This window comes from Gordionus sp. m RMFG-2023, chromosome 4, assembly GCF_954871325.1.
Source record: "Gordionus sp. m RMFG-2023 chromosome 4, tfGorSpeb1-WG-v2, whole genome shotgun sequence".
NCBI lineage: Eukaryota > Metazoa > Nematomorpha > Gordioida > Chordodea > Parachordodidae > Gordionus > Gordionus sp. m RMFG-2023.
Window position 1 is genome coordinate 22,976,136 of NC_088778.1, and position 22,049 is coordinate 22,998,184.

Sequence of the window (22,049 nt, forward strand, 5' to 3'; positions counted from 1 at the left end):
ATAAGATAATTGATTAGAATAAAAAATTAATTATACAATATATTTATTTCAATTGGCTAAGTAAAATATATAATAAATTAAAAAATATTTTACATGAATAAATTTAAAGAGTCAGCAATAAATTAATATTCAATAGGTTGTTTAAAAAAATCGATTCACAGTAATTTTCTAAAATTTATCAGATTTTAAATAAAACCAGAAAATAAATAATGTTAAAAAAAACACCTGTATGAAATATTCTTTTGATTATTCAGGGAGCATATCTGGGTAGGATATATTATTTACACCAGGTTTAAGAAATTCTTCAACAACTTTGCCTACGATTGACTTTAGCTCATCCTTTATTTTATCTTTATCCCTTTTTATTAAAAAACATTAAAAAATTAATTTCCGTAAATTTTAGGCACAGGCCTGACTTTAAGAAACAAATTTTTTTAACATAAGGGGATAGCTTTGTAGTCCCCAGTTATATAATTAGAGTCTTAAAATCTCATATAATATAAAATTAAATATTTGTATTTAAAATAACTAACTTGTAACCCACGGGAGCCAAAATTTCGGAATAGTATTTTATTTTGGGCTCAGTTCCACTTGCTCTAAGAGTTAATTTGATATCGAGATGCTCGAATGTAAACGTGATCATCTGATTGGATTTGCTAAATGGCAAAACCTGATGTTTTTGAACAAAATGAAATAATTCATTTAATAATTTTTAAGAGTCATTAATTTCTTAAATTTGAGGGGGATCATCCCAATGCGCCATAAATACTGATGTAATTTAAACGAGAGATGATATTCTAAATATTATTTTTTTTCCTATCAATATAGAATATGTGAGACAAAATTAAATACCGCTTTGTTATCAGGTTTTGAATTGTCGTACCCAGTCGTCAAATCTCTGATATATTTGATGACATATGGACCACATGTTTTGGGATACTTTATTTAAAATAATAAAGGTGATAAAATTGCAAAAAACTGAATATTCATTTTATTTGTAATTCTTAATTTTTAGGATCATTTTATTAAATACCTTCTTAAATTTTTTTAAACAAATATAATTTCGAACAAAATAATAATATTCAATTATATTTTTCTATTTATTAAAATTAATATAACAACGATAAAAAAATAATATATCAATAAAATTAAAATACTAAAAAAATTTTATAAACCTGGCAAATTGCCATTAATCGTGAAGTGCATAAAATGTTATCAATTTAAGTAGCAATTCTAGTGCTTCTTTGAAACACTGCTTAATCTTAGCCTCTCCTTCCCATAATTACAAATGCATTTTTCTTTATCTTTTTAAATATTATATTTAGTTATCTACGTAATTATTTTATGAGTTTCCTACTAGATTGCAATCTCATATATTAGTATAACCATACATATATAATTTATTTTATAATATTATCGACATCAGATTAGATTTATTACAGCCAGCGAACAAAATTACCTATATTTATTTTTATTTAGTTCGGATTTGATAGTATATATACGGTTATATTATAATATCGAATTAATGACTAATATTTTAGACTATTTCTTAGCAATTATATTTAAGTATCACAAAATTTAAATTTTATGAACCCAATATTCCTACACCTATACATATCCAAACCTCATATAATAATATCCCCTAAGGACTCATTTGATGTATATTTCAGTAAGTAAAAACAATCTCCCATCCTTTTTAATATTTTGATTAAAAATGTAAAAAGTCTCAATCTTAGTCTGCTAATATCAGACGAGGAACCGAGAGTGATCATAGGGTATAAATTAGGCTGCGACCTATGTCTACCTCATAAATGTAAAAGGTGCCAGAAAGAAATCGATCCTAAAAGTAGACATGATCTAGTTTTTTAACAATGAGTAGTTCAGTCGCCAATCTCGAATAAATTAAGTTTGGCCAACTAACCAAATCTCCTGAAACCCGTTCACTCATCCATGTCTGATGGGAGAAGACCAGATTGCTTTACAAATATTCTGTTTAGAGGAAAATACCTAAGTTTAGATTTCATCTGTCTACAAATTCTGCTCTAACCAAACATTGATGTGATTAATATAGCCGGATGGTTAAAGTTATCTATACAGGGCCCTTAGATTTAGATAAAAAGATCGCAATGGGGATCGTAGATCCTTATAAATTTTTACAATTAATACAAATTGATGTGTTCTTTCTGAGATGCAACTATCTTAGTTTCCTCGGATCTCGACGAGAGCTTTCTTTTACTTTGTTTTTTTTAATTCTTACTTTTTTTCCTGCCTTATAAAAATTTAATATGGGTTTTTTTAGGATGTTTTAAATAGTTTACATGTTTTTTATAAGTTATAATATAGATATATTATTGTTTTTTAAAATAAATAAAAAATTACAATATTCTTTTTTAGAAAAAAAGTGATTATTCATAACACAATGTTGTTTACAATAAAATGATATTATATTTTGTCAAACAGCTTATTGCAGACCTATAGTTATATTATCCTCATCCTCCGTAGTAATGCAACAACATTAAAAAAATTTTAGGATTATATAAGTAAAGTCGCCCAATAAGGAAGAAATTCAGATATTTCTTTTCTGGGTTTGAGCCACAAGCGTAATTTCATGAAAGTAATTCCGTTTTTTAATTGTGAACTTTTAAAAATATTGAATTTGCATTAATTCATAAATGAAATGTTGTACTGTATTTTGATGACCCTGCCAATTTCTGATTGAATCGAATATTGAGGCAATGATCTTCGGATCATAACAACTCAGATATGAATTTTTGAATTCATTGTAACCATATCTATTTGTATAAAGCAAAAGGCAAATTTAATAGGTAACTTAAACATAAAACTTATGATATTCTATAAAAGGAATATTAAACTTTTCATAAATCTCCATAAGTTTTTGGTATAAGGTCATATTTTTTTGTATCTTTAAATAACTTGCCATCTCCGCCAAAAGTAAGGAGGCAGATATCCCGTCCTTGTCTAAAATTCTGGAATCGCACATGTAACCTTGATATTGTTATAATATATAAAAGCGATATTCATTAGGGACTTGTTAGAAACCAAGATTTTTGCCTAAATTAAACAAATGCCCGATTTTCTGTTTCAAAGTTTAATAAGTTGACAAGCTTTCTGTATTTTATTTGTGAAATATAAGATGCAATGATACCCTCGATTTTAACAGATACCAGTCCAATACCCTAAAATGATGGTTCCTATTCTAAGTCACTAAAAATAAAATTGATAATCTAGCTTATATCTCGAAAATTTTTGAAGTAAATTTAAAATAAACACTTGTATTCAGATGAGTTTTTTAAAATCACTAAAAAATGAGGGAAATATCAATATGCTCAAATATTGTTCTTAATTCTGTGAAAATGATATTTCCTCCTTCTAGATTTTTTGGATCTAAAGAACTTGTTCGACTTGACCAGTTATGTAGTTCATATATCTAATAAAATAACCTATTGCCTCCTCATAAGCGAAAATAACCTCGTGTCCACTTTCAATAAGTTCGTCGGCTTTGTTACCTATCCACTTGAATCCTGTTAAAGTTTCCTTTAATAAAAAAAATTGGTTCATTATTTTAAAAGAATAAAATTAAAAATACTAATCTATAGGGCTGGAAAATTTCAAAACTAAACAGTTAATTTTTTTCCTACAATTTCAAACTTAAAATTACTATTCAAAAACAAAAGACATATTTTAAATTTTAAAAAATAATTGGCATCAGAATATATCCAATATTTGTTTAATGATTAAATATATATAGAATCAGCATTTAAAATAGATCCATTATTGGCCAATATTAAAAGCGAAAATTATATAATACGTTTTAAGGTGTAGTTATTAAATGTATAATTGTTAGTTTTGTAAACGAAGGCGTTCCTTTTTTATGACGAACGCTTTCGAATTTAACGTTCGTTCAATTTTAAAAATACTTTTTATTTTTATTTATTAGAAAAATTTAATATTAATCCTAATATTTAAAGAAAAAAGTCCTATATTTTATAATCAAATTTTTTATTAATTATATTTCAAAATAAAACTATATTATTTTTTAACATGTCTAATTTATTGTGTTAAAAAATATAATACATTTATATATATTAAATAAAAATTTAAAAAAAATTTATCATAAAATTTTGAACGAACGTGAAAGCGTTCCTTTTTGTCAAGAACGTTCAACGCGTTCGAATTTTTTAGAAATGTTTACAGCATTAATAATTGTATTACTTTATTAAATATAAAATCTACATAAGGTATTATTTTATTAAACTTTTTTTTTTACTAAACTCTTTATTGAAAATATTTTTATAAAAACTAAATAAAACCAAAATAATAAATGATTAATAGAATATAAGAATTAAAATACATATAAAAATAAATTTTAAAGAATGTTAATAAAAGAGGGAATCTATAATGATTATCTTGAAGGGACTTTAAAAATATATGCTTGATATGCAGGTAAACTTAATATTTTAATTTTAAAAAATTTGTGGGCCAGGGATTTTAAATGATAAACGCGGCAACACTAAATTAGATTTCTTTGTAATTATTCAAGTTTTGATATAAATTCCATGGCATCAACAATCATGCACATTGAGGTCGATATGCAATATATGATTTATTGGGTGATGCTGAAATTGCTCATTACTATTATCATGGAATTCACATGAATATGCAAGTTTTAAGGTTAGTTATTTCGAATAAAGTAAATTCGAGTCAAATTAGGTACTCCTTAAAAGATTGAAAAACATTTACATATAAAAAGGCATTCTAAAATTGAACTAATTACTTCAAACCCAAACCCTTCGATCTCCGCCATTTTCTGTAACAAATGACCAGATACTGTACTGGCTACCATGTATAATTTCTTGATTCGATTCTTTAAATCATCAGTTAAAATTACATCCTGATCGCAAATTTTTTGAGTATTATTAGTTTGAGGCTCGTGATGTTCATTATGAGGTATTTTAGAATTATAAAGATTTAGCCAACAATGATAGGCCCACCACCCTAGCAAAGTACCTTGTTCATTACCTGTGAAGTAATGCCAATTATCTTCGCTATAATAGAAAATAAATAAATAAATATTTTATTTAAAAAAATTTTTAAGCAATTACCCAGATTTTATATAACTCATTTTGAGATAACCTTTCTCACCTCCTCCGTCCTTTGTCAAATTCATATTCCATTCTTCTATCCATCAAACTCTCAATCTTTGTATATTCCTTCTTTTAAAAAAAACTAAAACATTATTCTAATTCTACTTTATTATTAGAGATATATGTATTGTAATTAGTGCTGTGAAGTAACGTCAAAAAAGAAAGTCATTCGTTACCTTAATCTAAAGGTAACGAGTAACGGTAACGCGTTTAAATTTTTGAGTAACGGTAACGCAAAATGTTACTTTACTCGGAAAAATAATATTATATTGTATTACAAAATTACTTTTATTTATTTATTATTTTTTAATTCTTAATATTAATAATTTAAGCCTAGTTTTAATTCATATCAACCACTTCCAACTTTTTTTTTAAATTCTCGTTGTTAAATTATCAGTCGAAATTAATATTCAATCAAAATTCAAAGTAAATATAATGATATTATTAATTAATTTATAATTTATTTTAAAAGAATATTATGTCCATAGTACTTAACTTCTTAAGATGAAGAAAATTTAACCCTTCCCTGGCCCCAATTTGAAAAAGAAAGAAAAGGCTTGATTACTTTATCCAACACACACAATATTTTCAAATAATGTTAATTTTTTTTTGATGAGGAAATGAATGAAGATCTCTGTGAAGATGATCTTTCAAGCTTTTTTCAAAATAAAGATATTTCCTTAAATATTTTTGATAAATTCCCCGAATTGAAATTTTTGTTTATTAAATATAACACCATTCTCCCATGTTCTGCGCCAATTGAACGTGTGTTTAGCACAGCGAAAGCTGTGTTGAGTACTAAGCGCTCATGTTTATCTGATCAAAATTTTGAAAATCAATTGTTGTTAAAAATAAATAAAAAATTGTTACATAAAGATGTTATCTTATAATGTATTATTTTTGTATAATTTTATTCATATTATAATTATGAAAATTTTATTATATAAAAAGATCTTATTTTATATGTTCTTTTTGTAGTTTTATTTTATTATATATTGTCCGATAAAAAAAAAATATTTTTTTGCATTATATATAACATTTAATTTTTTTAAGTAACGAGTAGCCCGTTATTTTTTTGAGAAGTCGGTAACGCGAGTTCCTTTTGTAAAATGTAACGAGTAACGGTAACGCGTTTCATTTTTCAGATGTAACGGTAATGCGTTTCTTTTTTGTAGTAACGTTTACAGCACTAATTGTAATACAAAAAACCTTTGTTTTTCCACGGCTGCCATTCGATCAGCATCGGGGTCGGTGGCTAAAACAAGAGAACATTGATTGTTTAAAGCGGTTTCCATGGCTAATTTCATGACAAATTTACCTTCTTCAGGGTTCGGAAAATCTAAAGTAGGAAAATTCGCATCCGGATCTTGCTAAGAAAATATATTATTTGTATTTATAAAAGGTTATTTATTTTTTTGAAATTTTAACTAGTATAAAAACCCATAATATTTGATTAAGGATGTTCTGAGTTTTTTCTAAGCATGTAATTCATCCTTTATGGGTCAATGGCATATGGTTTATTAATTATCCAGCATGTATATAGTTTATAAATGTTTCAAAAAAAGACCTGACATCATGTCAGTATTAGGATTTTACTAAACCAGAAAACTCTCAAGACTGTGATTACTTGGGAGAAAAAATATATTAAGCAGAAAACTTATCCTGAAAATGCCCTAATAATCTTCTCTCCTCGAGGATAAATAAAAAAACTAAGTGTACTTAAAGAACAGAATTAAACATCTCTATGTTAATCATTTTGAAATGGGTTTCAAAAAATTCCTTTTATATATAATTTAGCAAGGCTTTTATTTTTATCTTTTAAAAAAAACTATAAACTATTACAAAATTATAACATTACTGTCAGTTAACCTGCTTTATGACAGGATAAACGGAGGAGAATCCACCAGCCTCAAAAGCTTTCTTAATATACACCCATCCAACTCCATGAAGCGGTGTGAAAGCTATTTTGATATTAGCTGAAACGTTCAAATTCCTTTGTTTTGAGTTTTAAAAAAAATTTGAATTAAAAATTGATGAATAACTTTAACTCTCATATCATTTTGTTTGTTATGGTGTTTTTTTAAAAAAATTCTCATCTGTAGAATAGCTTAAAGCATAGTTATTATAAATTGCAAAATTTTCTCTATTAGAGTTCGTCCTGTCTCATTTTTTAACGCTACATTTGAAACGCAAGAAAAATTTACAATGTTAAAAGATAGGGAACAAATTGACGCAGTTTTTAAACGCTGCGTTATTCCTACGAATATTATTTTTATTAGTAGAAGCAAATTATCATATAAAAAAGTGTTAGAACTTTAAATTATTCTAATTATTAAATTTATAAATATCTGCATCATCCAAATTAACATTAATTGAGATTTATTAAAAGGCTTCTATTTAATCGTATAATTAAAACGGAAATTTTCAGTAAAGAAAACTTTAAATGTTCACAACAAATACTTAATTCTCAGAAAAAATACTAAATGCTTAAAATATTTATTAATTTAAGATAAAAAAACTAAATGGCCCATAAAAAAATTAATAATTTCTCAAAAAGATCAAAACTAGTCACTTTATTTTTAGCACTATTGATTTTAAGAATCTTTTATGATTAAAATTATAAAAAAATTATTGGCCCTTTAGGTTTTTTCCAAAAAAATCTTACTGGTTACTAGCGCTTATTTTAAAAAACGGAATCTTTTGTTTTATTAATATAGTAATGGTTAACATTCGAAATATTATAATCCTTCAAATATGTGAATCTTCTCTCTTTCTTTCTTAGGAGTTATGATTAATTTTAATAGCATTCTAAAAATCTTTTCATTTGATACCATTATCGAGACATTTCTTTAGGTTTCTAACTCGACTCCCCATGACTTAGAATGATTAATTCTAAGAGTAATGATACATAGGATTGAACATTAATGATTTTTTTATGTGTTTTTTTAAAAAAATATTAGATAGCATTGTAATTTTATCCTTATATACAAATTATTTTTTATGATTTTAAAAAGCGTATGTGGCCTAGCCAGTTCAGTACATGTATTCTACTTTGATGGTTCTGGGATCGAATCCAGCAAGAGTCATGTTTTCTTCTTAAACCAAATTGGCCATTCTGGCATCGGGGCGATGATATATTAAAAAAATATGTGTCTTATTGCATTTTAATAAAGGTTGTTGTTTAGCAAGTGATATAACATCATATATCATTGCTCTTATATCGAATAGCACTCAATTTTTAATTAGCTTTCATTTGATATTTTTAGAAACTTATAGAGAACCCCATGACCTAAAATAGCACTCAAAAAATATGTCTATTACCTTTTATTTGATACCTGGAATAGCATTTCTGATAAATTTAAATAAAAAAATCAAAATTTTATTTAGAAAATTAATAAATATTCCTTAAAGTATTTTTAATTATGAATTATATTAAGGAAGAAATTAAAATTCTGAGCGTTTCAATTTTTATCCCGCGCAAAATAATAAGTCTCTATCTGCAATAACCTATTATATTTATATTTGTATGCCAAACAATAGAAACACATCTAAAGGATAGAAACAAAGACCAGCTGTTCAAAATTAAAGTCCAAAAAAATAGTGTTTTGAGTTTTAAACACATCATTAAGGAAGTGAACGGCGTTCTTAAAATAATTTTATTTTAAATGCCGACAGAAAATAATCATGTCAGTTGTCATTGTGAATTTTATAAGTAAAAAAAACAAGGTATATTTTGTATTTAGAATTTGTGAAGGTCAACCTGACAGGTGCACAGTTGGAAAACTTTTTCTTAAAATAAAATGGAGGGGCACATTTTGATCGAATCTAAAAAAACTTAATGTCTCTTATTTTGTTGATAAAATCGGTCCGGTTGTGTTGATGTCTAAAAGGGTCCTGTTTGGCCTTTATTATTTGTAAGGGAGGAGGTAAAACTTGTATAGTAATCTATCGGTGACGAATTTCATGTAAGAGTTGGTAATTTCCATCAAAGGATCTTGTTGCAAAGGGCTATTTTGGTGTTCACTAAAATCGATCCACGATGATTTCCATGGCTCCTTGTATTTATCTATGTTATCTGCTATATGTTTGTCGTGAGGAGATGTCAACTTTAAGTTTATAAAGAAAAAATTCATATAACATGGATATAAAAGGGCTTGTTTTTATTTTTATAAAAAAAATCTTTAAGAATAATCAATATAAAATAAACTGGATATGAATCTTCTTAAAAATTTATAGGAAATACAATCTAAAAAAAATGTGATGCTCATTATGCTAATCGTAAGCACAGCTGCAAGATTTATCCATATGCATTTTTGTAATTTAAGCATTGTTGCATTTTTTAAAATCTCCTTAGAATTGCTGGCCTAACATGATGTCCCATTAAAAAAAATTTTTTTAATGTTCGCTAAGAATACATAGAATTATTATTGTTTTATAAATATGATTGAATTCAAATAAATTTTTAAAAATATGTTTGTAGTTTTAGTTGTATTAGACTGGATTCATAATGTGATCCTATCCAACATTATATAACAGCTGATCAATTTTTAAATTTAACACAATTAATTTATTTTTTATACTCCATATAAATAAAATCCTTAATTGCTTAGAATTAAAAAATATTTAAGGCTCAGAATTTCAGTGAATTTAATGGATAATCTTTTTTAAATCTTAGGCGAATTTTTAAGCGTTTGATATATTTTTCAGCAATCCATCTGAGCGTTTCGATTTTATACATGAGCTATTAGTATTTTTATGGGAAATTTTTGTTATCTGACCATTAAGAAATAATTCTGAGCATTCAGTATTTTTTGTGAACTGATTTTTTAAATTAGCATTTCATTTTTAATTCTAAAGATTGAATAGAAACAATATGTTAAACATAAGGAAACTTTAATAATATGTATAAGAAATATGAAAACTAGTTGAAACAAATATTTTTGGCCAATTCATTTTAATTTTTTTTAGAAAGATAAAAACTTAATTTTCATTCATTGAGTGTGCAGAAAAGTAACTAAGAAGCTTTAAAAAATAAGTTTAGTACCAGAGAATACATCCTAAGATATATGTCAATGGAGTAATTATAAACTAAACTTATTTTTAAATATGTCTAACCCAAAGACTTAAAAAAATTACAAATATAACAAGAGCTATAAAACTATTTAGCATAGATTCAAACTCAAAGATCACTTCCTCCAACTTAATATAAATTGGAGGCATGGCTTAAACTGGCTTATATAAATTATTTCCTTTTTGGCCATACCTGTAATTAATTTTATCTGACCTGTAAAATATATTTTGTACAAGCTCCAACCCAATCTGTAAAAATTTCTTTATAGGAAAATGATTTAAATATGCCTAATTATCAATTTAAAACATAAACTCCAGCCCACCTGTAAAAATAATTTGCATAATTTATCCAGGCCAACCTAAAAATATTTTTACCCTATGGGTGGGCTATGTCAATTTCTAAGATATTATAACTAAAATAAATTTTGTAAAATAAAAATTTTAAATTATAGGATATTTTTTTATTCTTAAGGATTAAAATATTATTTGTCATGAGTAATTCTTTAGATCTATTGTGATTAATGCTTATATCACAATCTATTTGAAATAATTTAGAAATCAATATACAAAAAATAAGTCAATTGCAGTGGGCTGAGCATAGTGTTGTTAAACAACTCATTTTGAGCCGATTTTAAATAACGGCTAATTCGCAAGCCTGAAGATTTTGATCATAAGGAACAAAATTCTAGACATATATAATCCAAATCTCAAGGCTAAGGCAATATTTTTCTGGCTAAAATATTGAGTTAGCCATTTTAAATAACCAGCTCAAAATGAGCCATTTAACAACACTGGCTGGGCATAAGCATGGTTAATATAGTATTACAAATGCATTGTAAATAATATCAATAAATATTATTTGAGATATAAATGAAATTAAAAAAATCCACTTAAAACATACTTGAACACCATTTGTCCAATATAATTTATATCCATTATATTCTCTGGGGTTATGGGAAGCGGTTACCATAACACCTGCCACACAAGAGTAATATTTAAGTGCAAATGGCTTAAAAAATTGTTTAATAAAATAAAATATTAGTTTTATTTTAAAATTATATATATAATATAATATTACCACAAATGGGGTAGGGCATAAATGAGAAAACAAATAAACTTTGACACCAGCATTTATAAAAATATTTGCGCTCATTTTAGCCCATCTTTAAAATATATTTGGTATATAAATGTTAATCAGTATGTACCTATGACTATTATATCTCCCATCAAATCCTATTACAATTCCTTTTTCCTTAAGCTTATCCTTTGTTTCAGCACATTCTTCTAAATATTTTAATAAACCTTGATTTGTTTGAATAATAGTAACATCATTGATAAAAGAAAATCCAGCATTCATCTTGGCTCTTAGCCCTGTTATAAGTGATTTATACAAACTGATGCTTAATATTGTTATAATAAACCTGCTGTCCCAAAAACCAAAGGATTCAACATCATACCTTTCAATGCTTTGACGTCGTTTGCTTTAATTAAACGTAAAACAGTTTGTCTTGTTAATTCATTCTGTATATAAATTAATATAATTTAAAAACTAGTAAAAATTTACAAAATCATATTTAAGCCATTCTTCTATCTTATTTTTTAACTCTTCGTCTTCCATCGTCTTCTAAATTTTTAGGGTTTGCTAAACTTGATTATTTATAAATCGCCCTTAGCATACGAAATATTTATAAAGATCACTATTATGTCAGTCAATCACTTTTAGGAAAAATGTCAATAAACATAATTAGAGTTGTTAAAAGTAACTCAGTAATAATATATTCTTGTTTTTAAAATACAATGTCAATATATACCAATGTAAAAGCAAATAAGTATTGATTCTATAGCAAATATAAATACCAATTAACTATTATAAAGTTTTGAAGTATTTCATTTAAAAACAATATAAATTAACAAACAACCAACATTTAAGAAAATAGATAAATATTAGTTATTATTCAGATCAATATGTTGTTATATATTTTTTTATTTTCTCCTTTTATAATTCTGCCTACACTTATTATATGTAATATCTTAATTTTACCATTAGTACAAGTACACTCTCTAAAATTCAGGATTTTGCGATGGGGAGGGAATGCACCAATATTTGAAATTTACGCCATTAATATTATTAAAGGTCTTTATAACCATTTGCTATAAACCTTTGGTTATGTTAAATTTTTATAAAAATAATTTTTTCACATTTATTCATAAAAATGTTTTTTTTTTAAAAAAATATTGATTGTTGTTATTTAAAAAAAAATATTTTCCTTATTTATTTTTCTCTCAAATTATTTTATACAGTAATATTTTATATACAACGGGGAGGGGCAATTTTTTATGTGCTTAAAATGATATTTAAGAGAACAGGTATATATATCTGGTGCGAAATTTCCCACTTTCTTACTCATTGGTTAGGCACCAAATATGTTATTATGAAAGTAAATTTAAATGATATGATGTCAATTTTTATCTATTCATTTAGGATATTATAATTGAAGATATACACATAATAGAGCATATAGAAGCACATATAATTATTTTTCCTTATACTAAATTCCTATCAATCATTAGTACATATTTTTCGCAAATAGACAGTTTTATATTTTTATATACAATCCTCATAATTCAGAAAATCTCAAGGGTTAATTTTCAGCCATATTTTTTTTAAATAATAATGTTTAGTGTTTTTTATATCTAATTGTTTATTTAAGTCACTATATTTATTCTTTGCATTTATTAATAATTGAATTTTAACTAGTGCCAATATACACCAATATAAAAATGCCAATACCACAACAAAAAATAGAAAATACTATTTAAACCAATACCAATATTTTACAACACATTATTTCGTTTATTTTGGATTTTTATTATTTGTTTCCAGCCCTAGGTGAAAGCTGTTTAAACTGGAAGGGGGGGGCATGCAGACTAATTAGCCGTTTTATTTTTGATTTTAACCCTTATAAAAATTTAGGCTAAGATTTTATATATACTGAGCACCCATACCAAATGTTCAAAAAAAATTGTAGATTTATATAATATTAATTTTTTGAAGAAATTATTAAATATTGATCAAAAATATTTTATTATATAAATCTATTCTTAAAATAGACTAACATTATATTATAATTAAACTAATTAGCATATTATTCCAGACAGTATCTACATGAACGAGGGAGGGGGGGGGTAGTTTGCATCCTTTTTTTGAGGAGTTAGGGGGTAGCTTTAATGGGGGTAGGATTTTTTTTTAAAAAATGGGGGGGGGGGGAAGGGGAGGGGTTAATTTTGAGATCCAATAGGACAAAATTTATTGCTGTAAAAATTAATATTTTTATTATAGACCTATTATAATACAATTCATCAACAAAATCTATATATTCCAAACAATCATAAACATTCTTATCCTAATAAAACATTGTGCTATGATATAATTTAAAAGGTTTTGACATTTTCAGCAAGCTCATAATGCTATAATAATGAATTCATTGTAAATGATGGGGGTTTTAATTGAATTTTTTATCTAAAAATAATTCCTTTATATTCACAAAATGTTGATAGTTAGTAACAGATATAAAATAATTTAAGTTATTCTCTTTAAATTTTATGAAAAAATATCATTATAATTAAAAAGGTGAAATATATGGAAACATCGCCACCTTCGGCGGTAAATATTTCCTAGGGGGGTTGGCATAGGTTTCTGAAGGGGGTTTGCATCCAGTGATTTGTCATGTATACGATGATTCCAGCAATTTATAATTTTAAATATATCAATTTTATTTAAAAAATCGAATGAATTTTGCCTTCATGAATACTTGTTTTTGTTTATCAAAACAAAGATCAAACATAAAATAGGCATTAACCTGATATCAGTGTCTTCATCACAATCGAAGAAAATCCCCCTCCCCCCACCCAACTTATACTACCTCTCTAAAAAAATTGCTACCTACGATGGCGATATCCCTAAGGTATTAATTATATTTTTTAAATATAATGGTACTTCCTTCATCATGCCTTTTAAAACGAATAACTTATATTATTAATACTTTAATACCAACTATCAGTGTGACTATAAAAGGGTTATTATTTACATAGCAGAAAATTATCCACATAGAAGTTTTATATAAATAATAATGACTAAATATTAGGATTTAGTCACGATCCAATATACGAATACTATAATAGGTTTATAGTATTAAATAAATTTTCCAGGAATAAATTATGGCATATTTTATCTTAAAAATTAATTGATAAACCCTCAATAAAATTAATCTATCCTTACACTACCCTTCTAGCATACCTCCCTTAGATGCCTACCCTCCCTTCTCCCCTTCAAATTGGGGCCAAAATTCTCCTACACCCCCCCCCCCCCTCCACCAGCTCATGTATATTGATATATTGAACTGGAATCAAGTACTATATTTTAAGAAAAAAAGCTACTACTAATTGTTTAAATTCAACGTTCAGCTGTGTCCGTTTGCACCGAAAATTCTTAAATTTTTACAGCAACTTACAGTTATCAGACCAGTTTACTCCAGCCGGTTGGTAAAATGGGAATTTGAAAATATAAATTAAAAATGATAAATATAAATTTCGATATTCACAAGCATATGATAATAAAACATTACAATATTCTTGTAAACAAAAACATTTTTGAAAGCTTGTTATGCTATATTTAATCAATTATCTGAAATATTAAGAAATCATTAAACGTTTAGTAATAACAATACTATATATAGGAATTATGTATAATGCTAAATATTACAATTGAGATCGAATTATTAAGATGATATTTCAAGACTTTGCAAAATAGAAAGAATGATTTTGGGATTATAAAAAAAGATATCAAATTTAATTAGAAGTGAACAATAAGTCTATTCCTTGATGATCCATTTTCGCATTTCCCATATAATCTTGAGAAATATTTTAACAGAAAACTAACATTTTTACCGTCCGTAGAATTGATATTTCCCTGGTAAGAAAAGAAAGAAGATTAATGTTGCCAAAACTATTACATTTTTACATAAATGTGAAGATTTTCGAGAATATATCAAAATATTTATCGCGTCTAAAGAGAACACACTCGCTTATTGAATGGGCCAATATTGTAAAATAGCAGAAGTTGAGCTGGGGTTTAGCCTACAAAATAAAGTAATCAGGAATAGAAATAGCTTATGTGTCGATTCTTTTTCTAACTTTATAATAATTCGCATAATCAAAAAATCAAATCCAAATAAATTGAATATTATAGAAGTATGTATGTTGTATTAGGATATGAAATCCGTGAAGATTCGGGATCTCTTGATTTTTAATCCTTTAACGAGGGCTGTTTAAAAAAATTTAAAATTAACCGGAAATGTATTCTAGCATGTGTAGAGTATTGACCCCTTAAATTTCAGCTAATTTCCGCCATAGATATTTTAGTAATTTTTTAATTTATATGAATACTCCATATAAAAATTGAGATAAATATGAATCCCTACTTCAATAATTATGCGTTATTTTTAAAAAAATAATGCAAAATCATGTTTAGTTTTCTAAGATTCAGAAAATGTTAATATTAATTTAATTTAATGTAGGTAGTAAATTAAACGCCGGTATAAAGAGTGATTTTATTGTAGTGAATTATAATTTTGCAGTAAAAATAACATTTTGTTAACGAATTTGCAAAATAAATATTATTAGCGAATAAAAAATAGTAAAAGTGAAACATTAGCTTGTATATAAATAATATATAGCATGTCATGTTAAATAAAAATCAACCCAATTAACAAAATAAAAATAATAAAAAATAAACAATTTAAATATAGTATTATAAATTTGCGAACTATATTTCAACAATTTATTGATAAGGTATTACTACAAGGTAACCTATTTGGTCCACCGTTATTTTACCTTCATGTTTAACAGATTAGATCCCAGTAAAGCCTTTATTAAATATCTGATATTTAGTAGATGGCCCGGTGACATCTAAAACCATTCTGGACAATATTATTAATCTTATGTCCATTATAGTTTAATCTCTTAACATGTCAAAATCGTAATTTTCTCTCACAAATTCTATTATATCAATCCTCTCTTTTAGATATATATCCATCCAGTAACTTACTTATCTTGGTTATCCAGTTGCTGGTGTCAGCAGTGCAATGACCTTTTTGACAAAACCTATTCTAATCGAATAGAAATACAATCAATTTTAAATGAATTACCAGCTCATCAGGCGTTTCTATTTAAAAATTATTTCTACATATCTAAGATCATATATGCTATGAGATTAGCCCCAATCTTTCATTACAAAGATCTCCAGTTCAGACATTGGGGGCTATCGTCAATAAAAAAATCAGACAAATCGTGGCTCCAGGCCTCAGTTCCTTGTAAAAATGGCTGGATTTGTTTTTGTCCTCAATCTCACCTCTCTCTTGCTGCTTTTATATCTTCATACCTGTAGATTAAGAATTTCAAGTTTAATCCCTATTGGTCATGATTGACCTAGAAAGCTCGAGAGCTTGTCAACATTAGCAGATCCACTTCCACCCTTCAAAAAGCATGGGATATTTTTTTAATGTCTCACTCCATTGATGATCTCTTATCCAATGATTCACAAGTATAATGTCGCAGCTAAGCTATTGAATTCTAAATCGAGTTATGAATGGCTGTCGGCTATTCCAAACAAAAATCTCGGGCTTATCTCACGGATAAAGAACTCCATATAGTTATTTTGCTTTGTCACTGCGATATTTCGCTTCCTAAAATGTATTATTTACCATCTGATTCTAAAAGACACCATCCATTACATTGTAGATATTCCATAGGCTGCCTCCCACACCATATAAACAAATAATTTAATCTCAAAACCTCTTAAAAGGGCCAGCATCTCAAATCTGAGCCTAACCATTTATGCTCAATCAACAACAGAAGACCCAATGATACCAAAATATAATATATTTACACCAAAATAAAATATTAGATTTACGCTGATTATTTTTCCCAAAAATTAGGGTTTAATAAATATTCTAAAAGATGCACTCGTTTCTCGCCATAAATAAGCTTCCTTAGACTGAATAAACGCTCTACGGGAGCACTTGATTAAAATGTAATTATAGCTTTCTTATAACTATCACTCTTTAAGAGGATCGTTGGCATCTTTTGTTACCATTAAGTTTAATGTATGCCATGAACATATTCTCTGCCTCGGAAGGCAGTCATTGTCATTTTATATCACATAAGTTATTTGTTTGCAAACAAAATTGTACTATAATCATCTTTTTCTCATAATATCTTTCATTTCAATAACATATCAAGATATTCTTGAAGTTAAGGTTTGTCTAAATATTACTATATTAGGTTGCAGATGATAGCTCAATAAATTCTTCATAATCACAGTTGTAGGGATTAGCTTGGGGTGAGTTAGAATTGATTGGGAAAGTTTAGAATTGATATGTAGAGGGATGCTAACCCGTCAAAATTTTAGTCCGGGTTCGGTTCAGGTTCGGTGTAAAGTAAAAAAAATAGGTGGGTTCGGTTAGGGTAGTTCAGGTAAATATTTTTGAACCCAGGTTTGGTTCCGGGTTCAGCTCGGGTTCAAGAATTTTTGAATTTATAAAAAAAAAATTCTATATTTAAATCATAATTAAAAAACTTGACATAAATTTGGTATAAAAATAAATTTTTTATTTTATTTATAGGCTAAATATAGTTTAAACAAAAGTTTAAAAAAACTGCCCTATATCTTTGGTTAACGATTTTTAAGTTAGATTTTTTTAAATTAACAATATCTAATATAATAATTTTAGCTTTGACATGTTCATTTGCTAATCTCTGAGAATAAGTAAAAATTAAAAATAAATGGCATAAATGTATTTAATTGTTTAAAATTTATTAACATACCAATAAGAAACTTTGAAAATAAACTAAAAAAAATTTAAAAATATCGTAAATGAATTAAGTTGTTTAAAATATATTAACACTTCACTTTATTGGAAATTTGAAAATATAATAAAATCTCAATTAAATTATTAATATTTGTATTTACAATTATACAAATATCTTAACATATGATTTTAAGTAGTGTTGTTAAACGGCTCTTTAAGCCAATTTCTAAAAACGGCTAACTCAATATTTTAGTAAGAAAAATATTGTCTAAGCCTCGAGATTTCGTTAGTGATATTCAAACCTATGTGCCACCTATGAGCAAAATGTTAAGACTTGTATAACATTTTCCCTAATGAAATATTGAGTTAACCGTTTTTAAAAATCGGCTCAAAATGAGCCGTTTAACAACACTAATTTTAAGTAATACACTGAACCCGGTTGAACCCTTGTTCAAATAAACCCCGGGTTCGAGGTTGTGAAAATTTTATAATAAAGTTCAGGTTCAGAATATTTTTTCAAAAACCAGGGTTTTTTTTTATCCGGGTTAGGGTTCGGTTCGAATCCCTGGATATGTAAGAATAAAACTAGTTGAATGAGAATTTTATTTTTTAAAAGGAATTTGTTAATATTTAATAACATCGATTTTTGTATATCTTAATATATCATCAGACAATCAAATAAATATTTTTAAATCAATTGAACATAATAATATCATGATATGAATTTAACGCCTTAAACAGAAAAATATAAACTTTTAAAATCAATTGAATATAATATAATGTAAAATTAACACTTCACACAGTAAAATGTAAACATTTAAATATTATTTTACAATCATGTAACTTAGAGGTCTGCTTGGACCATAAGCCCGCCCACACAATGTTTTAAAAAATTTAGCCCGCCTACCCAGCCCGCTCATAGTTTTCAAAAAAAATATACCCCGCCATAATTTAAAATTATTTATCCGCCCGCCCACCCATTATTCTAAAAATTTTAAAGTTTTTAACCCAAGCCTGCTATTATAAAATTTAATTGTGCCCATTCTTTCAATTTTTTAAGCATCTAGTAAAAAAATATTTCAGCATTACACCTCTACAAAAAGTTTTTAGGAAATTATTATATTTAGCATAAAAAAAATATTCAATTTTAATTATGGATAATTTATTTGATCAAATAAAATATTTATGAAAATAATATAATTATAAAATTGATATAATAAGTAATTAATAATGCAGAAATAATAATGAATCGACATTTCCTGGATACAAACACGTTCTTCTTGGTTCTAAAAACCTTCCAGCAATGCTAAATCCTCGTTCAGAAGAAGCACTGGTTGTAGGAATTGCCAATATATTTCTTGCCAATCTTGATAGCTTTGGCAAATCTCTTTCTTGTCGTTTCCACCAAAGTAGTTTTAAATGTATAAAAAAGTTAATTTATTTTAAGAAAACGGTTTTTATGATACCAAAAATGGACATTTTTTTTTAATATCCAAAAAATTTCATAGGAACAATTTTTTATTAATATTTACTTAAATGATTTAAATTTTTTAACCTGCCCGCCCATTGTTTAATTTTTTAACTTGCCCACCCACCTTCCCACTTAGATGGGCGAGCATGGGCGGGCAGGCCGAAACCCCACCCAATGCAGACCTCTAATATAAATACAAAAGGCAGTTAATTTTAGTTTGTTTTAATTTATTTGATGTTGTGAATTATTTATCTTATTATCTCTATCTATAGTTTTTTTTATTTTCTAGGATTGGTTATGTTATGTGTTCTCTAAAAAGATATATTTAATTTATATTAAATAATAAAAAGTTAGTTTAATTAATAATTCTATAAAATTTGTTACATATACATCTAACTAAAACTTAGTAGAATTATTAAATGTTGTGAGTATTCTGTATCTGTCTGATTCATTGGTTTGATCAAGTATCGATTCAATATTAAATTAAATATTAAAAAAGGACCAAATATAAAGGAGATCAAAATTAACTTAAATTTAATTTAATATAACATAAAATAATTATTTGAATATATTATTTAAGATATATGCATATATAAATATTTTAAAAAAGTATAGTTACTTTTGTAAGTTACATTCCAAAAAAAATAACTAGTTACTATTTTTCTTTTGCAAAAATGCAATTAGTGACATTAACATAAATTTTATTCTTTTTTTAAATATTCAAATTTTATGAATTCTCTCGAAGGAAGAGCTAAACATGATTTTATATTTTTTTTTTAAATTATAGAGCTTATACCCCACTAGCTAAACACAGGCGCGCAGCCAGGAGAGAGGGGATTCCCACCCCCGTAGCAAAATTTTTTGGAAAAATTTATAAGGTTTTCATGATTTATGAATTGCAAAGTAATCTATTTCATATAAGTTATATACTATTTTATAACAAAAAATTAAAAATTTTATTCCTTGTAATAGGCTTTTATGATTTGCATATTGCAAAGTAATCTATTTCTTATAAGTTATATTCTATTTTATATTAGCAAAAAATTAAATTAAATTTAAATATTTTTCCTTCTATATTAATATTTTATCTCATGATAATTTAATTATTTTCCTATATTTAAACGTAAACATTGATGGATATAAAACATTTATCAACCAAATTCTTTTAATTTATCTTTACTAATAACTAAAATTAGGTAAATTTCTAGAGTGTATGAAATATTCAGATATCCTAATAGACACAATTTATTGACTATAAATTCTGAGACTTCTTGTCCTACAAGAAGGAAAAAACTGCAAAAAGCATACCGAAGATATCCTGATACAGCGTTTTTGGATCTAAAGAGCCTATTTTGCGTAACATTAGGGAAATATCAAAATAAGATGAACCAAATATTTATGTGAAAAAGATACATTATATTCAATTTTTCAAAAAATGTATTTGGCTAAGTTTTGAGAAATAAGAATATTATTCTATTACAACTTAGGAAACTAAAAAATAATTTCAATCAAGAATTTCACGAGATTTATGTGATTGTTGAGGCGAAAGCGCAATTATATGATTTTTAGATTCGCAAGCTTTGACTATCACATAGTCAAAGAATCATTCCAACATTAAAGTGTTCAATTAATGATTATAAATAACCGTTTTTATTCCATTGATACATTTGGCTCTATCCAATTTACAAATACTAATATAATTCCATCTGTTTGAAGATCTATTAAATTATATATTGAAATAATTAAATATTTAGTTATATTTTATTCAGGATATAAATGCATCTGAAGGCCAATTAATTTCAGAATTTAAATTTTGGTTTGAAAGATTAATTTTAGTATATAATCCTCCAAGAAATGAAATAAAAGCATTGTATACTTTAAAATATATTTTAATTTTTTCCAATTACATTGCACTTATATTATATTTTGGGATTAGTACAAGTACAAATTGAGAGGACCTTTTCTTCATTACAAGGAATAAATACCTATCTTAAAAGTACGGCATCTTAAAATTGATTGAATGGACAGTTTAACTTAATATATATCTAGATCAAATCCCTGACAAAAAATCATGGAGAAATTGGCGCAATCGCAAAGAAGATTATATCACTGTAATTTACACAAGAGGTCTACATTGGGCGGGTTTTAGCCCGCCTGCCCATCTAAATGGGAGGCCAGGTTAGCGGGTTAAATCTTTTGAAAAACGGGCAGGCGGGGGTGAGTTAAGAAAATCAAACTATGGGAGGAAGGGTGGGCGGGTTAAAAAATTTACAACTTTTATTTATTAATTTATGTAAATATAAAAAAAAATGTCCCGTGAAATTTCAATAATTTTAATAAGGAAGTGTTGATATCGAAAACAATTTGCATGGAAGTGTATAACATCAACTTGGATAAAAATCTGATTTACCCGTTTCTCCAAAAGCAAAGAGAATTCAATTGAATGTTTTAAATTATAAATGCAATGTTTGATAT

The 22,049-nt window shown here is 26.4% G+C and overlaps 1 protein-coding gene across 1 annotated transcript; it reads right to left on the minus strand.

Moving 5' to 3' along the window:
* Positions 1 to 68: 68 nt before the first annotated feature.
* Positions 69 to 11,935, minus strand: LOC135928019 (phosphopentomutase-like). The gene is made up of 15 exons (XM_065464338.1): positions 11,800 to 11,935; positions 11,657 to 11,756; positions 11,441 to 11,606; positions 11,314 to 11,398; positions 11,137 to 11,244; positions 9,099 to 9,271; positions 7,035 to 7,158; positions 6,375 to 6,535; positions 4,796 to 5,066; positions 3,462 to 3,555; positions 2,874 to 3,006; positions 2,687 to 2,792; positions 853 to 939; positions 534 to 670; positions 69 to 358 (listed from the first exon to the last, which is right to left on the minus strand). Exons 1-15 carry the CDS (start codon positions 11,851 to 11,853, stop codon positions 247 to 249), a joined length of 1,911 nt encoding a protein of 636 aa, XP_065320410.1. The 5' UTR covers positions 11,854 to 11,935; the 3' UTR covers positions 69 to 246.
* Positions 11,936 to 22,049: the final 10,114 nt, after the last annotated feature.

Bases quoted from the DNA above. Each gene is read 5' to 3' on its own strand.
- LOC135928019 (XM_065464338.1), bottom strand. From the start codon at position 11,853: ATGGAAGACGAAGAGTTAAAAAATAAGATAGAAGAATGGCTTAAATAT. The intron at 9,272-11,136 runs GTATGTTTTAAG...ATAAACTTAAAG, and splicing joins ATTGGACAAATGGTGTTCAA to TTGACATCTCCTCACGACAA. The intron at 2,793-2,873 runs GTTTAATATTCC...TTATACAAATAG, and splicing joins CTTATGGAGATTTATGAAAA to ATATGGTTACAATGAATTCA.